The sequence below is a fragment of the Oncorhynchus gorbuscha genome, linkage group LG15 (genome assembly GCF_021184085.1).
Source record: "Oncorhynchus gorbuscha isolate QuinsamMale2020 ecotype Even-year linkage group LG15, OgorEven_v1.0, whole genome shotgun sequence".
NCBI classification, from domain to species: domain Eukaryota; kingdom Metazoa; phylum Chordata; class Actinopteri; order Salmoniformes; family Salmonidae; genus Oncorhynchus; species Oncorhynchus gorbuscha.
Window position 1 is genome coordinate 75,490,089 of NC_060187.1, and position 20,006 is coordinate 75,510,094.

The window sequence follows — 20,006 nt, forward strand, 5'->3', positions numbered from 1 at the left end:
TTTTATCTACTTCTACACTTTTCAACCAACAACATACCACTTCAGACAGGGTCACGCCTCCCAGTTAGACATGCAGAGAGAGTGGGAGAGAGAGGGGAGGGGGTGAGAGAGAGAAAGAGGGGAGCGAGAGAGGGGGAAGGAGAGAGGGAGGTAGGGGAGTGAGAGAGAGGGAGGTAGGGGAGTGAGAGAGGGATGTAGGGGAGTGAGAGAGAGGGAGGTAGGGGAGCGAGAGAGAGAGGGAGGTAGGGGAGCGAGAGAGAGTGGGAGGTAGGGGGGAGCGAGAGAGAGAGGTAGGGGAGCGAGAGAGAGAAAGAAAGAGGGGGAGGGAGGGGAGTGAGAGAGAGAAAGAGGGGAGCGAGAGAGAGGGAAGGAGAGAGGGAGGTAGGGGAGTGAGAGGGAGTTAGGGGAGTAAGAGAGGGAGGTAGGGGAGTGAGAGAGAGGGAGGTAGGGGAGTGAGAGAGAGGGAGGTAGGGGAGCGAGAGAGAGAGGGAGGTAGGGGAGTGAGAGAGAGGGAGGTAGGGGAGTGAGAGAGAGGGAGGTAGGGGAGCGAGAGAGAGGGAGGGAGGTAGGGGAGCGAGAGAGAGGGAGGGAGGTAGGGGAGCGAGGGAGGAGGGAGGAGGGGAGAGAGGAGGGAGGTAGGGGGGAGTGAGAGAGAGGGAGGGAGGTAGGGGAGTGAGAGAGAGAGAGGTAGGGGAGCGAGAGAGAGAAAGAAAGAGGGGGAGGGAGGGGAGTGAGAGAGAGAAAGAGGGGAGCGAGAGAGAGGGAAGGAGAGAGGGAGTTAGGGGAGTGAGAGAGAGGGAGTTAGGGGGAGTGAGAGAGGGAGGTAGGGGAGTGAGAGAGAGGGAGGTAGGGGAGTGAGAGAGAGGGAGGTAGGGGAGTGAGAGAGAGGGAGGTAGGGGAGAGAGAGAGAGAAAGAGGGGGAGGTGAGTGAGAGAGAGAAAGAGGGGAGCGAGAGAGGGAGGTAGGGGAGTGAGAGAGAGGGAGGTAGGGGAGTGAGAGAGAGAGAGGTAGGGGAGTGAGAGAGAGAGAGGTAGGGGAGTGAGAGAGAGAGAGGTAGGGGAGCGAGAGAGAGAAAGAGGGGGGAAGGGAGTGAGAGAGAGAAAGAGGGGAGCGTGAGAGAGAAAGAGATCTCTTCTGACAATTTCTAAAATGGATTGACAACTGACCTCTATCTGCAGTGTGTGGGTCACATTGGGTCTTGGGGTCCGACCCTGGAGGAATCTCTCACACACACACTGCAACGTAACTCTCTCTCTCCCTCTCTCTCAATTCAATTCAATTCAATTCAAGGGCTTTATTGGCATGGGAAACATGTGTTACCATTGCCAAAGCAAGTGAGGTAGACAACATACAAAGTGAATATCTCTCTCTCTCTCTCTCTCTCTCTCTCTCTCTCTCTCTCTCTCTCTCTCTCTCTCTCTCTCTCTCTCTCTCTCTCTCTCTGTCTCTCTCTCTCTCTCTCTCTCTCTCTCTCTCTCTGTCTCTCTCTCTCTCTCTCTCTCTCTCTCTCTCTCTCTCTCTCTCTCTCTCTCTCTCTCTCTCTCTCTCTCTCTCTCTCTCTCTCTCTCTCTCTCTCTCTCTCTCTCTCTCTCTCTCTCTCTCTCTCTCTCTCTCTCTCTCTCTCTCTCTCTCTCTCTCTCTCTCTCTCTCTCTCTCTCTCTCTCTCTCTCTCTCTCTCTCTCTCTCTCTCTCTCTCTCTCTCTCTCTCTCTCTCTCTCTCTCTCTCTCTCTCTCTCTCTCTCTCTCTCTCTCTCTCTCTCTCTCTCTCTCTCTCTCTCTCTCTCTCTCTCTCTCTCTCTCTCTCTCTCTCTCTCTCTCTCTCTCTCTCTCTCTCTCTCTCTCTCTCTCTCTCTCTCTCTCTCTCTCTCTCTCTCTCTCTCTCTCTCTCTCTCTCTCTCTCTCTCTCTCTCTCTCTCTCTCTCTCTCTCTCTCTCTCTCTCTCTCTCTCTCTCTCTCTCTCTCTCTCTCTCTCTCTCTCTCTCTCTCTCTCTCTCTCTCTCTCTCTGTCTCTCTCTCTCTCTCTCTCTCTCTCTCTGTCTCTCTCACAATGTTTTTTTTCTTTATGTTGATATGTTATGTTGAATTCCTCCACTCTCGTTCCTCCACTCTCTACTCTCTGTATGTGAACACGTGTTCCTCCACTCTCCACTCTCTGTATGTGAACACGTGTTCCTCCACTCTCCACTCTCTGTATGTGAACACGTGTTCCTCCACTCTCTGTATGTGAACACGTGTTCCTCCACTCTGTATGTGAACACGTGTTCAGGATCCTCCATATATGAATTCGTTCCTCCACTCTGTATGTGAACACGTGTTCCTCCACTCTCTGTATGTGAACACGTGTTCCTCCACTCTGTATGTGAACACGTGTTCCTCCACTCTCTGTATGTGAACACGTGTTCCTCCACTCTCTGTATGTGAACACGTGTTCCTCCACTCTCTGTATGTGAACACGTGTTCCTCCACTCTCTGTATGTGAACACGTGTTCCTCCACTCTGTATGTGAACACGTGTTCCTCCACTCTCTGTATGTGAACACGTGTTCCTCCACTCTCTGTATGTGAAGACGTGTTCCTCCACTCTCTGTATGTGAACAAGTGTTCCTCCACACTCTGTATGTGAAGACGTTTTCCTCCACTCTCTGTATGTGAAGACGTTGTCCTCCACTCTCTGTATGTGAAGACGTTGTCCTCCACTCTCTGTATGTGAAGACGTGTTCCCCCACTCTCTGTATGTGAACACGTGTTCCTCCACTCTCTGTATGTGAACACGTGTTCCTCCACTCTGTATGTGAACACGTGTTCCTCCACTCTCTGTATGTGAACACGTGTTCCTCCACTCTCTGTATGTGAACACGTGTTCCTCCACTCTGTATGTGAACACGTGTTCCTTCACGTGTTCCTCCACTCTCTGTATGTGAACACGTGTTCCTCCACTCTCTGTATGTGAACACGTGTTCCTCCACTCTCTGTATGTGAACACGTGTTCCTCCACTCTGTATGTGAACACGTGTTCCTCCACTCTCTGTATGTGAACACGTGTTCCTCCACTCTCTGTATGTGAAGACGTGTTCCTCCACTCTCTGTATGTGAACAAGTGTTCCTCCACACTCTGTATGTGAAGACGTTTTCCTCCACTCTCTGTATGTGAAGACGTTGTCCTCCACTCTCTGTATGTGAAGACGTTGTCCTCCACTCTCTGTATGTGAAGACGTTGTCCTCCACTCTCTGTATGTGAAGACGTGTTCCTCCACTCTCTGTATGTGAACACGTGTTCCTCCACTCTGTATGTGAACACGTGTTCCTCCACTCTGTATGTGAACACGTGTTCCTCCACTCTCTGTATGTGAACACGTGTTCCTCCACTCTGTATGTGAACACGTGTTCCTCCACTCTCTGTATGTGAACACGTGTTCCTCCACTCTCTGTATGTGAACACGTGTTCCTCCACTCTCTGTATGTGAACACGTGTTCCTCCACTCTCTGTATGTGAACACGTGTTCCTCCACTCTGTATGTGAACACGTGTTCCTCCACTCTCTGTATGTGAACACGTGTTCCTCCACTCTCTGTATGTGAAGACGTGTTCCTCCACTCTCTGTATGTGAACAAGTGTTCCTCCACACTCTGTATGTGAAGACGTTTTCCTCCACTCTCTGTATGTGAAGACGTTGTCCTCCACTCTCTGTATGTGAAGACGTTGTCCTCCACTCTCTGTATGTGAAGACGTGTTCCTCCACTCTCTGTATGTGAACACGTGTTCCTCCACTCTCTGTATGTGAACACGTGTTCCTCCACTCTGTATGTGAACACGTGTTCCTCCACTCTGTATGTGAACACGTGTTCCTCCACTCTCTGTATGTGAACACGTGTTCCTCCACTCTGTATGTGAACACGTGTTCCTCCACTCTCTGTATGTGAACACGTGTTCCTCCACTCTCTGTATGTGAACACGTGTTCCTCCACTCTCTGTATGTGAACACGTGTTCCTCCACTCTCTGTATGTGAACACGTGTTCCTCCACTCTGTATGTGAACACGTGTTCCTCCACTCTCTGTATGTGAACACGTGTTCCTCCACTCTCTGTATGTGAAGACGTGTTCCTCCACTCTCTGTATGTGAACAAGTGTTCCTCCACACTCTGTATGTGAAGACGTTTTCCTCCACTCTCTGTATGTGAAGACGTTGTCCTCCACTCTCTGTATGTGAAGACGTTGTCCTCCACTCTCTGTATGTGAAGACGTTGTCCTCCACTCTCTGTATGTGAAGACGTTGTCCTCCACTCTCTGTATGTGAAGACGTTGTCCTCCACTCTCTGTATGTGAAGACGTTGTCCTCCACTCTCTGTATGTGAAGACGTTGTCCTCCACTCTCTGTATGTGAAGACGTTGTCCTCCACTCTCTGTATGTGAAGACGTTTTCCTCCACTCTCTGTATGTGAAGACGTTGTCCTCCACTCTCTGTATGTGAAGACGTTTTCCTCCACTCTCTGTATGTGAACACGTGTTCCTCCACTCTCCACTCTCTGTATGTGAACACGTGTTCCTCCACTCTCCACTCTCTGTATGTGAACACGTGTTCCTCCACTCTCTGTATGTGAAGACGTTTTCCTCCACTCTCCACTCTCTGTATGTGAACACGTGTTCCTCCACTCTCTGTATGTGAAGACGTTTTCCTCCACTCTCTGTATGTGAACACGTGTTCCTCCACTCTCTGTATGTGAAGACGTTTTCCTCCACTCTCCACTCTCTGTATGTGAACACGTGTTCCTCCACTCTCTGTATGTGAAGACGTTTTCCTCCACTCTCTGTATGTGAACACGTGTTCCTCCACTCTCTGTATGTGAACACGTGTTCCTCCACTCTCTGTATGTGAACACGTGTTCCTCCACTCTCTGTATGTGAACACGTGTTCCTCCACTCTCTGTATGTGAACATGTGTTCCTCCACTCTCTGTATGTGAACACGTGTTCCTCCACTCTCTGTATGTGAAGACGTTTTCCCCCACTCTCTGTATGTGAACACGTGTTCCTCCACTCTCTGTATGTGAACACGTGTTCCTCCACTCTCTGTATGTGAACACGTGTTCCTCCACTCTATATGTGAACACGTGTTCCTCCACTCTCTGTATGTGAAGACGTTTTCCTCCACTCTCTGTATGTGAACACGTGTTCCTCCACTCTCTGTATGTGAAGACGTTTTCCTCCACTCTCCACTCTCTGTATGTGAACACGTGTTCCTCCACTCTCTGTATGTGAAGACGTTTTCCTCCACTCTCTGTATGTGAACACGTGTTCCTCCACTCTCTGTATGTGAACACGTGTTCCTCCACTCTCTGTATGTGAACACGTGTTCCTCCACTCTCTGTATGTGAACACGTGTTCCTCCACTCTGTATGTGAACACGTGTTCCTCCACTCTGTATGTGAACACGTGTTCCTCCACTCTCTGTATGTGAACACGTGTTCCTCCACTCTGTATGTGAACACGTGTTCCTCCACTCTCTGTATGTGAACACGTGTTCCTCCACTCTCTGTATGTGAACACGTGTTCCTCCACTCTCTGTATGTGAACACGTGTTCCTCCACTCTCTGTATGTGAACACGTGTTCCTCCACTCTCTGTATGTGAACACGTGTTCCTCCACTCTCTGTATGTGAACACGTGTTCCTCCACTCTCTGTATGTGAAGACGTGTTCCTCCACTCTCTGTATGTGAACAAGTGTTCCTCCACTCTCTGTATGTGAAGACGTTTTCCTCCACTCTCTGTATGTGAAGACGTTGTCCTCCACTCTCTGTATGTGAAGACGTTGTCCCCACTCTCTGTATGTGAAGACGTTGTCCTCCACTCTCTGTATGTGAAGACGTTTTCCTCCACTCTCTGTATGTGAAGACGTTGTCCTCCACTCTCTGTATGTGAAGACGTTTTCCTCCACTCTCTGTATGTGAAGACGTTGTCCTCCACTCTCTGTATGTGAAGACGTTGTCCTCCACTCTCTGTATGTGAAGACGTTGTCCTCCACTCTCTGTATGTGAAGACGTTGTCCTCCACTCTCGCAGTGGAGAAGCCCATTCCCACTCAGGAGACGGAAAAGTTTGGCATGGGTCCTCAGTGCAACCTGACTGGTTGCATCACCGCCTGGTATGACAAATGCTCAGTCTCCGACCGCAAGGCACTACAAAGAGTAGTGCGTATGGCCCAGTACATTACTGGGGCCAAGCTTCCTGCTATCCAGGACCTCTATACCAGGCGGTGTTGGAGGAAGGCACTAAAAATGACCAAAGACTCCAGCCACCCTAGTCATCGACTGTTCTCTCTGTTACCGCACGACAAGCGGTACCGAAGCACCAAGTCGAGGTCCAAAAGGCTTCTAAACAGGTTCTACACCCAAGCCATAAGACTCCTGAACAGCTAATCAGATGGCTATCTGCCTCGATGTTGCAGCTGTAGAATCCTTTGAGGATCTCAGGACCCATGCCAAATCTTTTTAGTTTCCTGAGGGGGATAGGCTTTGTCGTGCCCTCTTCATGACTGTCTTGGTGTTTGAACCATTCTAGTTTGTTGTTGATGTTGACACAAACTTGAAGCTCTTAATCTGCTCCACTACAGACCCGTCGATGAGAATGGGGGCGTGCTCGGTCCTCCTTTTCCTGTAGTCCACAATCATCTCCTTAGTCTTGGTTACGTTGAGAATGGAGAATGGTAGCAGTGAGAGACCTCCCCACTGTTACTGTCTGCTGTGGAGCAGAGTGGAGAATGGTAGCAGTGAGAGACCTCCCCACTGTTACTGTCTGCTGTGGAGCAGAGTGGAGAATGGTAGCAGGGAGAGACCTCCCCACTGTTACTGTCTGCTGTGGAGCAGAGTGGAGAATGGTAGCAGGGAGAGACCTCCCCACTGTTACTGTCTGCTGTGGAGCAGAGTGGAGAATGGTAGCAGGGAGAGACCTCCCCATTGTTACTGCCTGCTGTGGAGCAGAGTGGAGAACTGTTACTGCCTGCTGTGGAGCAGAGTGGAGAATGGTAGCAGGGAGAGACCTCCCCACTGTTACTGCCTGCTGTGGAGCAGAGTGGAGAAGTAGCAGGGGAGACCTCCCCACTGTTACTGTCTGCTGTGGAGCAGAGTGGAGAATGGTAGCAGGAGAGACCTCCCCACTGTTACTGTCTGCTGTGGAGCAGAGTGGAGAATGGTAGCAGGGAGAGACCTCCCCACTGTTACTGCCTGCTGTGGAGCAGAGTGGAGAATGGTAGCAGGGAGAGACCTCCCCACTGTTACTGCCTGCTGTGGAGCAGAGTGGAGAATGGTAGCAGGGAGAGACCTCCCCACTGTTACTGCCTGCTGTGGAGCAGAGTGGAGAATGGTAGCAGGGAGAGACCTCCCCACTGTTACTGTCTGCTGTGGAGCAGAGTGGAGAATGGTAGCAGGGAGAGACCTCCCCATTGTTACTGCCTGCTGTGGAGCAGAGTGGAGAATGGTAGCAGGGAGAGACCTCCCCACTGTTACTGCCTGCTGTGGAGCAGAGTGGAGAATGGTAGCAGGGAGAGACCTCCCCACTGTTACTGTCTGCTGTGGAGCAGAGTGGAGAATGGTAGCAGGGAGAGACCTCCCCACTGTTACTGTCTGCTGTGGAGCAGAGTGGAGAATGGTAGCAGGGAGAGACCTCCCCACTGTTACTGCCTGCTGTGGAGCAGAGTGGAGAATGGTAGCAGGAAGAGACCTCCCCACTGTTACTGTCTGCTGTGGAGCAGAGTGGAGAATGGTAGCAGGGAGAGGTTACTGTCTGCTGTGGAGCAGAGTGGAGAATGGTAGCAGGGAGAGATCTCCCCACTGTTACTGTCTGCTGTGGAGCAGAGTGGAGAATGGTAGCAGGGAGAGAGAGATCTCCCACTGTTACTGTCTGCTGTGGAGCAGAGTGGAGATGGTAGCAGGGAGAGATCTCCCCACTGTTACTGTCTGCTGTGGAGCAGAGTGGAGAATGGTAGCAGGAGAGACCTCCCCACTGTTACTGTCTGCTGTGGAGCAGAGTGGAGAATGGTAGCAGGGAGAGACCTCCCACTGTTACTGTCTGCTGTGGAGCAGAGTGGAGAATGGTAGCAGGGAGAGATCTCCCCACTGTTACTGTCTGCTGTGGAGCAGAGTGGAGAATGGTAGCAGGGAGAGAGCTCCCCACTGTTACTGTCTGCTGTGGAGCAGAGTGGAGAATGGTGGAGAGATGAGTGGTAGCAGTGAGAGACTGTTACTGTCTGCTGTGGAGCAGAGGAGAAGACCTCCCCACTGTTACTGCCTGCTGTGGAGCAGAGTGGAGAATGGTAGCAGGGAGAGATCTCCCCACTGTTACTGTCTGCTGTGGAGCAGAGTGAGAATGGTAGCAGTGAGAGACTCCCCACTGTTACTGTCTGCTGTGGAGCAGAGTGGAGAATGGTAGCAGTGAGAGACTCCCCACTGTTACTGTCTGCTGTGGAGCAGAGTGGAGAATGGTAGCAGGGAAGAGATCTCCCCACTGTTACTGTCTGCTGTGGAGCAGAGTGGAGAATGGTAGCAGGGAGAGAGAATGGTAGCAGTGAGAGACTCCCCACTGTTACTGTCTGCTGTGGAGCAGAGTGGAGAATGGTAGCAGGGAGAGACTCCCCACTGTTACTGTCTGCTGTGGAGCAGAGTGGAGAATGGTAGCAGGGAGAGATCTCCCCACTGTTACTGTCTGCTGTGGAGCAGAGTGGAGAATGGTAGCAGGGAGAGACCTCCCCACTGTTACTGTCTGCTGTGGAGCAGAGTGGAGAATGGTAGCAGGGAGAGATCTCCCCACTGTTACTGCCTGCTGTGGAGCAGAGTGGAGAATGGTAGCAGGAGAGACCTCCCCACTGTTACTGTCTGCTGTGGAGCAGAGTGGAGAATGGAGAATGCAGAGTGGAGTGGTAGCAGGGAGAGATCTCCCCACTGTTACTGTCTGCTGTGGAGCAGAGTGGAGAATGGTAGCAGGGAGAGATCTCCCCACTGTTACTGTCTGCTGTGGAGCAGAGTGGAGAATGGTAGCAGGGAGAGACCTCCCCACTGTTACTGCCTGCTGTGGAGCAGAGTGGAGAATGGTAGCAGGGAGAGACCTCCCCACTGTTACTGTCTGCTGTGGAGCAGAGTGGAGAATGGTAGCAGGGAGAGATCTCCCCACTGTTACTGTCTGCTGTGGAGCAGAGTGGAGAATGGTAGCAGGGAGAGATCTCCCCACTGTTACTGTCTGCTGTGGAGCAGAGTGGAGAATGGTAGCAGGGAGAGATCTCCCCACTGTTACTGTCTGCTGTGGAGCTGCTGTGGAGCAGAGTGGAGAATGGGAGGGAGAGCACTGTCTGCTGTGGAGCAGAGTGGAGAATGGTAGCAGGGAGAGACCTCCCCACTGTTACTGCCTGCTGTGGAGCAGAGTGGAGAATGGTAGCAGGGAGAGATCTCCCCACTGTTACTGTCTGCTGTGGAGCAGAGTGGAGAATGGTAGCAGAGTGGAGAATGGAGAGATCTCCCCACTGTTACTGTCTGCTGTGGAGCAGAGTGGAGAATGGTAGCAGGGAGAGACCTCCCCACTGTTACTGTCTGCTGTGGAGCAGAGTGGAGAATGGTAGCAGGGAGAGATCTCCCCACTGTTACTGTCTGCTGTGGAGCAGAGTGGAGAATGGTAGCAGGGAGAGATCTCCCACTGTTACTGTCTGCTGTGGAGCAGAGTGGAGAATGGTAGCAGGAGAGACCTCCCCTGCCTGCTGTGGAGCAGAGTGGAGAATGGTAGCAGGGAGAGATCTCCCCACTGTTACTGTCTGCTGTGGAGCAGAGTGGAGAATGGTAGCAGGGAGAGATCTCCCCACTGTTACTGTCTGCTGTGGAGCAGAGTGGAGAATGGTAGCAGGGAGAGATCTCCCCACTGTTACTGTCTGCTGTGGAGCAGAGTGGAGAATGGTAGCAGGGAGAGATCTCCCCACTGTTACTGTCTGCTGTGGAGCAGAGTGGAGAATGGTAGCAGGGAGAGATCTCCCCACTGTTACTGCCTGCTGTGGAGCAGAGTGGAGAATGGTAGCAGGGAGAGACCTCCCCACTGTTACTGTCTGCTGTGGAGCAGAGTGGAGAATGGTAGCAGGGAGAGATCTCCCCACTGTTACTGCCTGCTGTGGAGCAGAGTGGAGAATGGTAGCAGGGAGAGATCTCCCCACTGTTACTGTCTGCTGTGGAGCAGAGTGGAGAATGGTAGCAGGGAGAGACCTCCCCACTGTTACTGTCTGCTGTGGAGCAGAGTGGAGAATGGTAGCAGGAAGAGACCTCCCCACTGTTACTGTCTGCTGTGGAGCAGAGTGGAGAATGGTAGCAGGGAGAGACCTCCCCACTGTTACTGTCTGCTGTGGAGCAGAGTGGAGAATGGTAGCAGGGAGAGATCTCCCCACTGTTACTGTCTGCTGTGGAGCAGAGTGGAGAATGGTAGCAGGGAGAGATCTCCCCACTGTTACTGCCTGCTGTGGAGCAGAGTGGAGAATGGTAGCAGGGAGAGACCTCCCCATTGTTACTGCCTGCTGTGGAGCAGAGTGGAGAATGGTAGCAGGGAGAGACCTCCCCATTGTTACTGCCTGCTGTGGAGCAGAGTGGAGAATGGTAGCAGGGAGAGATCTCCCCACTGTTACTGCCTGCTGTGGAGCAGAGTGGAGAATGGTAGCAGGGAGAGACCTCCCCACTGTTACTGCCTGCTGTGGAGCAGAGTGGAGAATGGTAGCAGGGAGAGATCTCCCCATTGTTACCGCCTGCTGTGGAGCAGAGTGGAGAATGGTAGCAGGGAGAGATCTCCCCACTGTTACTGTCTGCTGTGGAGCAGAGTGGAGAATGGTAGCAGGGAGAGACCTCCCCACTGTTACTGTCTGCTGTGGAGCAGAGTGGAGAATGGTAGCAGTGAGAGATCTCCCCACTGTTACTGTCTGCTGTGGAGCAGAGTGGAGAATGGTAGCAGTGAGAGATCTCCCCACTGTTACTGTCTGCTGTGGAGCAGAGTGGAGAATGGTAGCAGTGAGAGATCTCCCCACTGTTACTGTCTGCTGTGGAGCAGAGTGGAGAATGGTAGCAGGGAGAGACCTCCCCACTGTTACTGTCTGCTGTGGAGCAGAGTGGAGAATGGTAGCAGGGAGAGACCTCCCCACTGTTACTGTCTGCTGTGTAGCAGAGTGGAGAATGGTAGCAGGGAGAGACCTCCCCACTGTTACTGTCTGCTGTGGAGCAGAGTGGAGAATGGTAGCAGTGAGAGATCTCCCCACTGTTACTGTCTGCTGTGGAGCAGAGTGGAGAATGGTAGCAGTGAGAGATCTCCCCACTGTTACTGTCTGCTGTGGAGCAGAGTGGAGAATGGTAGCAGGGAGAGACCTCCCCACTGTTACTGTCTGCTGTGGAGCAGAGTGGAGAATGGTAGCAGGGAGAGACCTCCCCACTGTTACTGTCTGCTGTGGAGCAGAGTGGAGAATGGTAGCAGTGAGAGATCTCCCCACTGTTACTGTCTGCTGTGGAGCAGAGTGGAGAATGGTAGCAGGGAGAGACCTCCCCACTGTTACTGTCTGCTGTGGAGCAGAGTGGAGAATGGTAGCAGGGAGAGACCTCCCCACTGTTACTGACTGCTGTGGAGCAGAGTGGAGAATGGTAGCAGGGAGAGATCTCCCCACTGTTACTGCCTGCTGTGGAGCAGAGTGGAGAATGGTAGCAGTGAGAGATCTCCCCACTGTTACTGTCTGCTGTGGAGCAGAGTGGAGAATGGTAGCAGGGAGAGACCTCCCCACTGTTACTGTCTGCTGTGGAGCAGAGTGGAGAATGGTAGCAGGGAGAGACCTCCCCACTGTTACTGCCTGCTGTGGAGCAGAGTGGAGAATGGTAGCAGGGAGAGACCTCCCCATTGTTACTGTCTGCTGTGGAGCAGAGTGGAGAATGGTAGCAGGGAGAGACCTCCCCACTGTTACTGCCTGCTGTGGAGCAGAGTGGAGAATGGTAGCAGGGAGAGACCTCCCCACTGTTACTGTCTGCTGTGGAGCAGAGTGGAGAATGGTAGCAGGGAGAGACCTCCCCATTGTTACTGCCTGCTGTGGAGCAGAGTGGAGAATGGTAGCAGGGAGAGATCTCCCCATTGTTACTGCCTGCTGTGGAGCAGAGTGGAGAATGGTAGCAGGGAGAGACCTCCCCACTGTTACTGTCTGCTGTGGAGCAGAGTGGAGAATGGTAGCAGGGAGAGACCTCCCCACTGTTACTGCCTGCTGTGGAGCAGAGTGGAGAATGGTAGCAGGGAGAGACCTCCCCACTGTTACTGTCTGCTGTGGAGCAGAGTGGAGAATGGTAGCAGGGAGAGATCTCCCCACTGTTACTGTCTGATGTGGAGCAGAGTGGAGAATGGTAGCAGGGAGAGACCTCCCCACTGTTACTGTCTGCTGTGGAGCAGAGTGGAGAATGGTAGCAGGAAGAGACCTCCCCACTGTTACTGTCTGCTGTGGAGCAGAGTGGAGAATGGTAGCAGGGAGAGACCTCCCCATTGTTACTGTCTGCTGTGGAGCAGAGTGGAGAATGGTAGCAGGGAGAGACCTCCCCACTGTTACTGCCTGCTGTGGAGCAGAGTGGAGAATGGTAGCAGGGAGAGACCTCCCCACTGTTACTGTCTGCTGTGGAGCAGAGTGGAGAATGGTAGCAGGGAGAGACCTCCCCATTGTTACTGCCTGCTGTGGAGCAGAGTGGAGAATGGTAGCAGGGAGAGATCTCCCCACTGTTACTGTCTGCTGTGGAGCAGAGTGGAGAATGGTAGCAGTGAGAGACTCCCCACTGTTACTGTCTGCTGTGGAGCAGAGTGGAGAATGGTAGCAGGGAGAGACCTCCCCACTGTTACTGCCTGCTGTGGAGCAGAGTGGAGAATGGTAGCAGGGAGAGACCTCCCCACTGTTACTGTCTGCTGTGGAGCAGAGTGGAGAATGGTAGCAGGGAGAGATCTCCCCACTGTTACTGTCTGCTGTGGAGCAGAGTGGAGAATGGTAGCAGTGAGAGACTCCCCACTGTTACTGTCTGCTGTGGAGCAGAGTGGAGAATGGTAGCAGGGAGAGACCTCCCCACTGTTACTGCCTGCTGTGGAGCAGAGTGGAGAATGGTAGCAGGGAGAGACCTCCCCACTGTTACTGCCTGCTGTGGAGCAGAGTGGAGAATGGTAGCAGTGAGAGACCTCCCCACTGTTACTGCCTGCTGTGGAGCAGAGTGGAGAATGGTAGCAGTGAGAGATCTCCCCACTGTTACTGACTGCTGTGGAGCAGAGTGGAGAATGGTAGCAGGGAGAGATCTCCCCACTGTTACTGCCTGCTGTGGAGCAGAGTGGAGAATGGTAGCAGGGAGAGACCTCCCCACTGTTACTGTCTGCTGTGGAGCAGAGTGGAGAATGGTAGCAGTGAGAGATCTCCCCACTGTTACTGACTGCTGTGGAGCAGAGTGGAGAATGGTAGCAGGGAGAGATCTCCCCACTGTTACTGTCTGCTGTGGAGCAGAGTGGAGAATGGTAGCAGGGAGAGATCTCCCCACTGTTACTGCCTGCTGTGGAGCAGAGTGGAGAATGGTAGCAGGGAGAGATCTCCCCACTGTTACTGTCTGCTGTGGAGCAGAGTGGAGAATGGTAGCAGGGAGAGATCTCCCCATTGTTACTGCCTGCTGTGGAGCAGAGTGGAGAATGGTAGCAGGGAGAGACCTCCCCACTGTTACTGTCTGCTGTGGAGCAGAGTGGAGAATGGTAGCAGGGAGAGACCTCCCCACTGTTACTGCCTGCTGTGGAGCAGAGTGGAGAATGGTAGCAGTGAGAGACCTCCCCACTGTTACTGCCTGCTGTGGAGCAGAGTGGAGAATGGTAGCAGGGAGAGACCTCCCCACTGTTACTGCCTGCTGTGGAGCAGAGTGGAGAATGGTAGCAGTGAGAGATCTCCCCACTGTTACTGACTGCTGTGGAGCAGAGTGGAGAATGGTAGCAGGGAGAGACCTCCCCATTGTTACTGCCTGCTGTGGAGCAGAGTGGAGAATGGTAGCAGTGAGAGATCTCCCCACTGTTACTGTCTGCTGTGGAGCAGAGTGGAGAATGGTAGCAGGGAGAGATCTCCCCACTGTTACTGTCTGCTGTGGAGCAGAGTGGAGAATGGTAGCAGGGAGAGACCTCCCCACTGTTACTGCCTGCTGTGGAGCAGAGTGGAGAATGGTAGCAGTGAGAGACCTCCCCACTGTTACTGCCTGCTGTGGAGCAGAGTGGAGAATGGTAGCAGTGAGAGACCTCCCCACTGTTACTGTCTGCTGTGGAGCAGAGTGGAGAATGGTAGCAGGGAGAGACCTCCCCACTGTTACTGCCTGCTGTGGAGCAGAGTGGAGAATGGTAGCAGGGAGAGACCTCCCCACTGTTACTGCCTGCTGTGGAGCAGAGTGGAGAATGGTAGCAGGGAGAGACCTCCCCACTGTTACTGTCTGCTGTGGAGCAGAGTGGAGAATGGTAGCAGTGAGAGATCTCCCCACTGTTACTGTCTGCTGTGGAGCAGAGTGGAGAATGGTAGCAGGGAGAGATCTCCCCACTGTTACTGTCTGCTGTGGAGCAGAGTGGAGAATGGTAGCAGGGAGAGACCTCCCCACTGTTACTGCCTGCTGTGGAGCAGAGTGGAGAATGGTAGCAGGGAGAGACCTCCCCACTGTTACTGTCTGCTGTGGAGCAGAGTGGAGAATGGTAGCAGGGAGAGACCTCCCCACTGTCACTATCCCCCCAGGAACCATTCTCTCTCTCTCTCTCTCCCCTTCTCTCATTGATATCTAAGACACTGTGTGCATCCTAATGTTCCAGTTGAATGTAGACTCCACTGAGCTGCCTGCCAGGAAGGCCACTCTGTTCTTTCTGACTTAGTGTCCTTCTATATTCAACCAATTGTGTTCTACTCTGTCCTCAATAACCGTCTGTCGGGCTGTTTGTTCATTACTATGAAAATGGCCAATCTTCATTTCATACGCGACAGTACAGTGGTTTTCATACATGGAGATGCACCAGACAAGGCCTTGTGTGGTCCTTGAAGACCTCTTCAATACTAGATACTATAATGGCACAATCCCAGAATGACGTGTTGTCCCTGTACCATGTTTAGAAAGACAGTGTTTGTCTCAGTGTGTGATTTAGTGTCTCTCAGTGAGTATAAGGTGTGTTTGGGGTTCGTCACAGACTGCTGCCTCTTGTTTGTTTCTCTGTGTGTGTTATCTGTCTGGGGCATCACAGGAGAAGACACAGACTGCTGCCTCTTGTTTGTTTCTCTGTGTGTGTTATCTGTCTGGGGCATCACAGGAGAAGGTGTGTTATCTGTCTGGGGCATCACAGGAGAAGGTGTGTTATCTGTCTGGGGCATCACAGGAGAAGGTGTGTTATCTGTCTGGGGCATCACAGGAGAAGGTGTGTTATCTGTCTGGGGCATCACAGGAGAAGGTGTGTTATCTGTCTGGGGCATCACAGGAGAAGGTGTGTTATCTGTCTGGGGCATCACAGGAGAAGGTGTGTTATCTGTCTGGGGCATCACAGGAGAAGCTCCAGCACTGATAAAGACCTGCCTGGACGCCACTCAGCTGTATTAGCTTTTTTACCTTTAGAAACAATCAGAAGCTCAGGGCGTTATGCAAACACAGACACATACACACCCATACACACACATCTGTAGGCTTCATTTAATTACAGGAGCTGGTAGGTTCAGTTAAAGGACGGACAATCTGGACTCAACTCCACAGCTGGAATCCACACCCATCTATTTACCTCCCTCCATCCTTTCCCTCATCAATCGCTCCCTCCTTCTTTCCCTTGCCCTGACTGGTCTCTGTGTGTCTCTGTGTGTCTCTCTCTCTGTGTGTGTGTGTGTGTGTGTGTGTGTGTGTGTGTGTGTGTGTGTGTGTGTGTGTGTGTGTGTGTGTGTGTGTGTGTGTGTGTGTGTGTGTGTGTGTGTGTGTGTGTGTGTGTGTGTGTGTGTGTGTGTGTGTGTGTGTGTGTGTGTGTGTGTGTGTGTGTGTATGGCCCCTGGCCTTTCCCATCAGCAAACATTCTCTGATCTTATCTTCTTTGCACTTTCCTATTTTGTTTTAGACTCATTTTTATATAATAATAGGTGTTTGACATAAAAACGTGTGTATTTAAACTCAACATAATAATGTGAAAGTGCCTCAATAACTAATCATCACTTCCCTCCCTCTCCCTCTCCCTCCTCTCCCTCTCCCTCTCCCTCTCCCTCTCCTCTCCCTCTCCCTCCCCTCTCCCTCTCCCCTCTCCCTCTCCCTCTCCCTCTCCTCTCTCTCTCTCTCCCTCTCCCTCTCTCTCTCTCTCTCCCTGTCCCTCTCCCTCTCCCCTCCCCTCCCCTCCCCCTCCCCCTCCCCTCCCCTCCCCTCCCCTCCCCCTCCCCCTCCCCCCTCCCCCTCCCCCTCCCCCTCTCCCTCTCCCCCTCTCCCTCTCCCCCTCCCTCTCCCTCTCCCTCTCCCTCTCCCTCTCTCTCTCCCTCTGCCTCTGCCTCTGCCTCTCTCTCTCTCTGCAGTGTGCTGGGCCGTCGTGACAGTGACAGTGACTCCCAAGGTGGATGTGATCAAGGGAGAGTCAGCCAGTCTGCCCTGCACCTTCAAAATCCCCACCTCCCCAAACAGCATCGTGGAGTGGTTCATTGTATGTCTCCTACTACTTTACTCCTGGCTTCCCACATTTAAAAAATACTACAGTTTACTATATAATACTACAGTGCTTACTATAGAATTCAGTAGTATACTGTAGAATACTAAATACCCAAATCAAATTGTATTTGTCACATGCGCCAAATACATCAAGTGTAGACTTACCTCTCTCTTTCCCTCTCCTTCCTCCTCCCTCTCCCCCTCTCTCCTCTTCCCCTCACCAGGAGGAGGGTGGCACCAGGAAGCGTGTTGCATTCCGTTCCGTGTCGGGCGGAGAGGGGAAGAGTGATGAGGGGACACGTCTGTCCGACAGAGTGACCATGGGAAGGGACTTCTCTCTGACCATCTCCCCCGTGACGGTGGAGGACCAGCTGCCCTTCTACTGCCAGGTCACTGCTGGCCCTGCCGGGGTTGGAGAGGCCATCACACAGCTCAAAGTCTTCTGTGAGTTACTGACCACTGACCTTTAGAGTGACCCTACTGTGACCTTTAGAGTGACCCTACTGTGACCTTTAGTGACCGATGCGGTCTTCGCTGTATGGGATGCCGGGTGGATTTTGACTGTCGGGATGAGAGTGTGTGTGTTGTATGTGCTAGATGAGAGTGCGTGTGTTGTATGTGCTAGATGAGAGTGCGTGTGTTGTGTGTGCTAGATGAGAGTGTGTATGTTGTGTGTGCTAGATGAGAGTGTGTATGTTGTGTGTGCTGAATGAGAGTGTGTGTGGTGTGTGTGCTGGAGGAGAGTATGTGTGTTGTGTGTGCTGGAGGAGAGTGTGTGTGTTGTGTGTGCTGGAGGAGAGATTGTGTGTTGTGTGTGCTGGAGGAGAGTGTGTGTGTTGTGTGTGCTGGAGGAGAGTGTGTGTGTTGTGTGTGCTGGGTGAGAGTGTGTGTGTTGTGAGAGTGTGTGTGTTGTGTGTGCTGGGTGAGAGTGTGTGTGTTGTGTGTGCTGGGTGAGAGTGTGTGTGTTGTGAGAGTGTGTGTGTTGTGTGTGCTGGGTGAGAGTGTCATGCAGGTGATAGAGGACCCAAAAGCGACTTAACAGAAACAGAGTTTATTCAAGTCCAAACAGGGAATAACAGAAATCCTCTAGTCTGTAGAGGGGAATGACAAGAGAAGCGGCCACAGACTGCAGGTCGCTTCGGGTAGGCGCAGGCCGCAGCAGACAGAGACACCTGCTCACACGCAGCATCTGACGAAGGCAAAAAAACACGACAGGACAGGGCGAAACACAATCACAGCATGGTGAATACAAAACAAGGAACCGACGGGACAGGAACGGAACACAAAGGAATAAATAGGGACTCTAATCAGGGGAAAGGATCGGGAACAGGTGTGGGAAGACTAAATGATGATTAGGGGAATAGGAACAGCTGGGAGCAGGAACGGAACGATAGAGAGAGGAGAGAGAGGGAGGGGGAGAGAGAGGGATAGAAAAAGGAACGAACCTAATAAGACCAGCAGGGGGAAACGAACAGAAGGAAAAGCAAAATGACAAGATGATATAAGACAAAACATGACAGTACCCCCACTCACCGAGCGCCTCCTGGCGCTCTCGAGGAGGAACACTGGCGGCAACGGAGGAAATCATAGATCAAACGGTCCAGCACGTCCCGAGAAAGAACCCAACTCCTCTCCTCAGGACCGTAACGAAAAACGATAAAAAGGGAAACTAGGGTACTACTCTAAAAAAAAAAATGAGAACTAGGGACAGACTGAGACACAGCAAGGGCAGGAACAAGAACAGGAGAGATGCGATGGCAGGGAACAGACTGAGACCCAGCAAGACCAGGAGCAGAAGCAGAAAAAAATTACCAGACTTCTTCTGCGCGCAGTCTGAACACGCAGCCACGAAACGGCGCGTGTCACGCTCCTGAGTCGGCCACCAAAAGCGCTGGCGAATAGACGCAAGAGTGCCTCGAACACCGGGATGACCAGCTAACTTGGCAGAGTGAGCCCACTGAAGAACAGCCAGACGAGTGGAAACAGGAACGAAAAGGAGGTTACTAGGACAAGCGCGCGGCGACGCAGTGTGCGTGAGTGCTTGCTTAACCTGTCTTTCAATTCCCAGACTGTCAACCCGACAACACGCCCATAAGGAAGAATCCCCCCCGAGATCAGTAGAAGCCACAGAAGAACTAAACAGACGGGATAAGGCATCAGGCTTGGTGTTCTTGCTACCCGGACGGTAAGAAATCACAAACTCGAAACGAGCGAAAAACAACGCCCAACGAGCTTGACGGGCATTAAGTCGTTTGGCAGAACGGATGTACTCAAGGTTCTTATGGTCTGTCCAAACGACAAAAGGAACGGTCGCCCCTCCAACCACTGTCGCCATTCGCCTAGGGCTAAGCGGATGGCGAGCAGTTCACGGTTACCCACATCATAGTTGCGCTCAGATGGCGACAGGCGATGAGAAAAATAAGCGCAAGGATGAACCTTATCGTCAGACTGGAAGCGCTGGGATAGAATGGCTCCCACGCCTACCTCTGAAGCGCCAACCTCGACAATGAATTGTCTAGTGACGTCAGGAGTAACGAGGATAGGAGCGGACGTAAAACGTTCTTTTAGAAGATCAAAAGCTCCCTGGGCGGAACCGGACCACTTAAAACACGTCTTGACAGAAGTAAGAGCTGTGAGAGGGGCAGCAACTTGACCGAAATTACGAATGAAACGCCGATAGAAATTAGCGAAACCTAAAAAGCGCTGCAACTCGACACGTGACCTTGAACGGGCCAATCACTGACAGCTTGGACCTTAGCGGAATCCATTTGAATGCCTTCAGCGGAAATAACGGAACCGAGAAAAGTAACGGAGGAGACATGAAAAGAGCACTTCTCAGCCTTTACGTAGAGACAATTCTCTAAAAGGCGCTGTAGAACACGCCGAACGTGCTGAACATGAATCTCGAGTGACGGAGAAAAAATCAGGATATCGTCAAGATAGACAAAAACAAAAATGTTCAGCATGTCTCTCAGAACATCATTAACTAATGCCTGAAAAACAGCTGGCGCATTGGCGAGACCGAACGGCAGAACCCGGTACTCAAAATGCCCTAACGGAGTGTTAAACGCCGTTTTCCACTCGTCCCCTCTCTGATGCGCACGAGATGGTAAGCGTTACGAAGGTCCAACTTAGTAAAGCACCTGGCTCCCTGCAGAATCTCGAAGGCTGATGACATAAGGGGAAGCGGATAACGATTCTTAACCGTTATGTCATTCAGCCTCGATAATCCACGCAGGGGCGCAGAGTACCGTCCTTCTTCTTAACAAAAAGAACCCCGCCCCGGCCGGAGAAGAAGAAGGCACTATGGTACCGGCGTCAAGAGACACAGACAA

General features: G+C 52.3%; 1 protein-coding gene across 2 annotated transcripts in view; it reads left to right on the plus strand.

Annotated features, from left to right (window-relative positions):
* LOC123998036 (basal cell adhesion molecule-like) overlaps nucleotides 1-20,006 on the plus strand; it is a 157,950-nt gene that overhangs the window by 75,632 nt on the left and 62,312 nt on the right. For both annotated transcript variants that reach the window (XM_046302863.1, XM_046302864.1), the window contains exons 2-3: nucleotides 16,542-16,666; nucleotides 16,896-17,115. In XM_046302863.1, coding sequence (XP_046158819.1) covers nucleotides 16,542-16,666; nucleotides 16,896-17,115 — 345 coding nt within the window. The remainder of the gene's footprint in view (nucleotides 1-16,541; nucleotides 16,667-16,895; nucleotides 17,116-20,006) is intronic.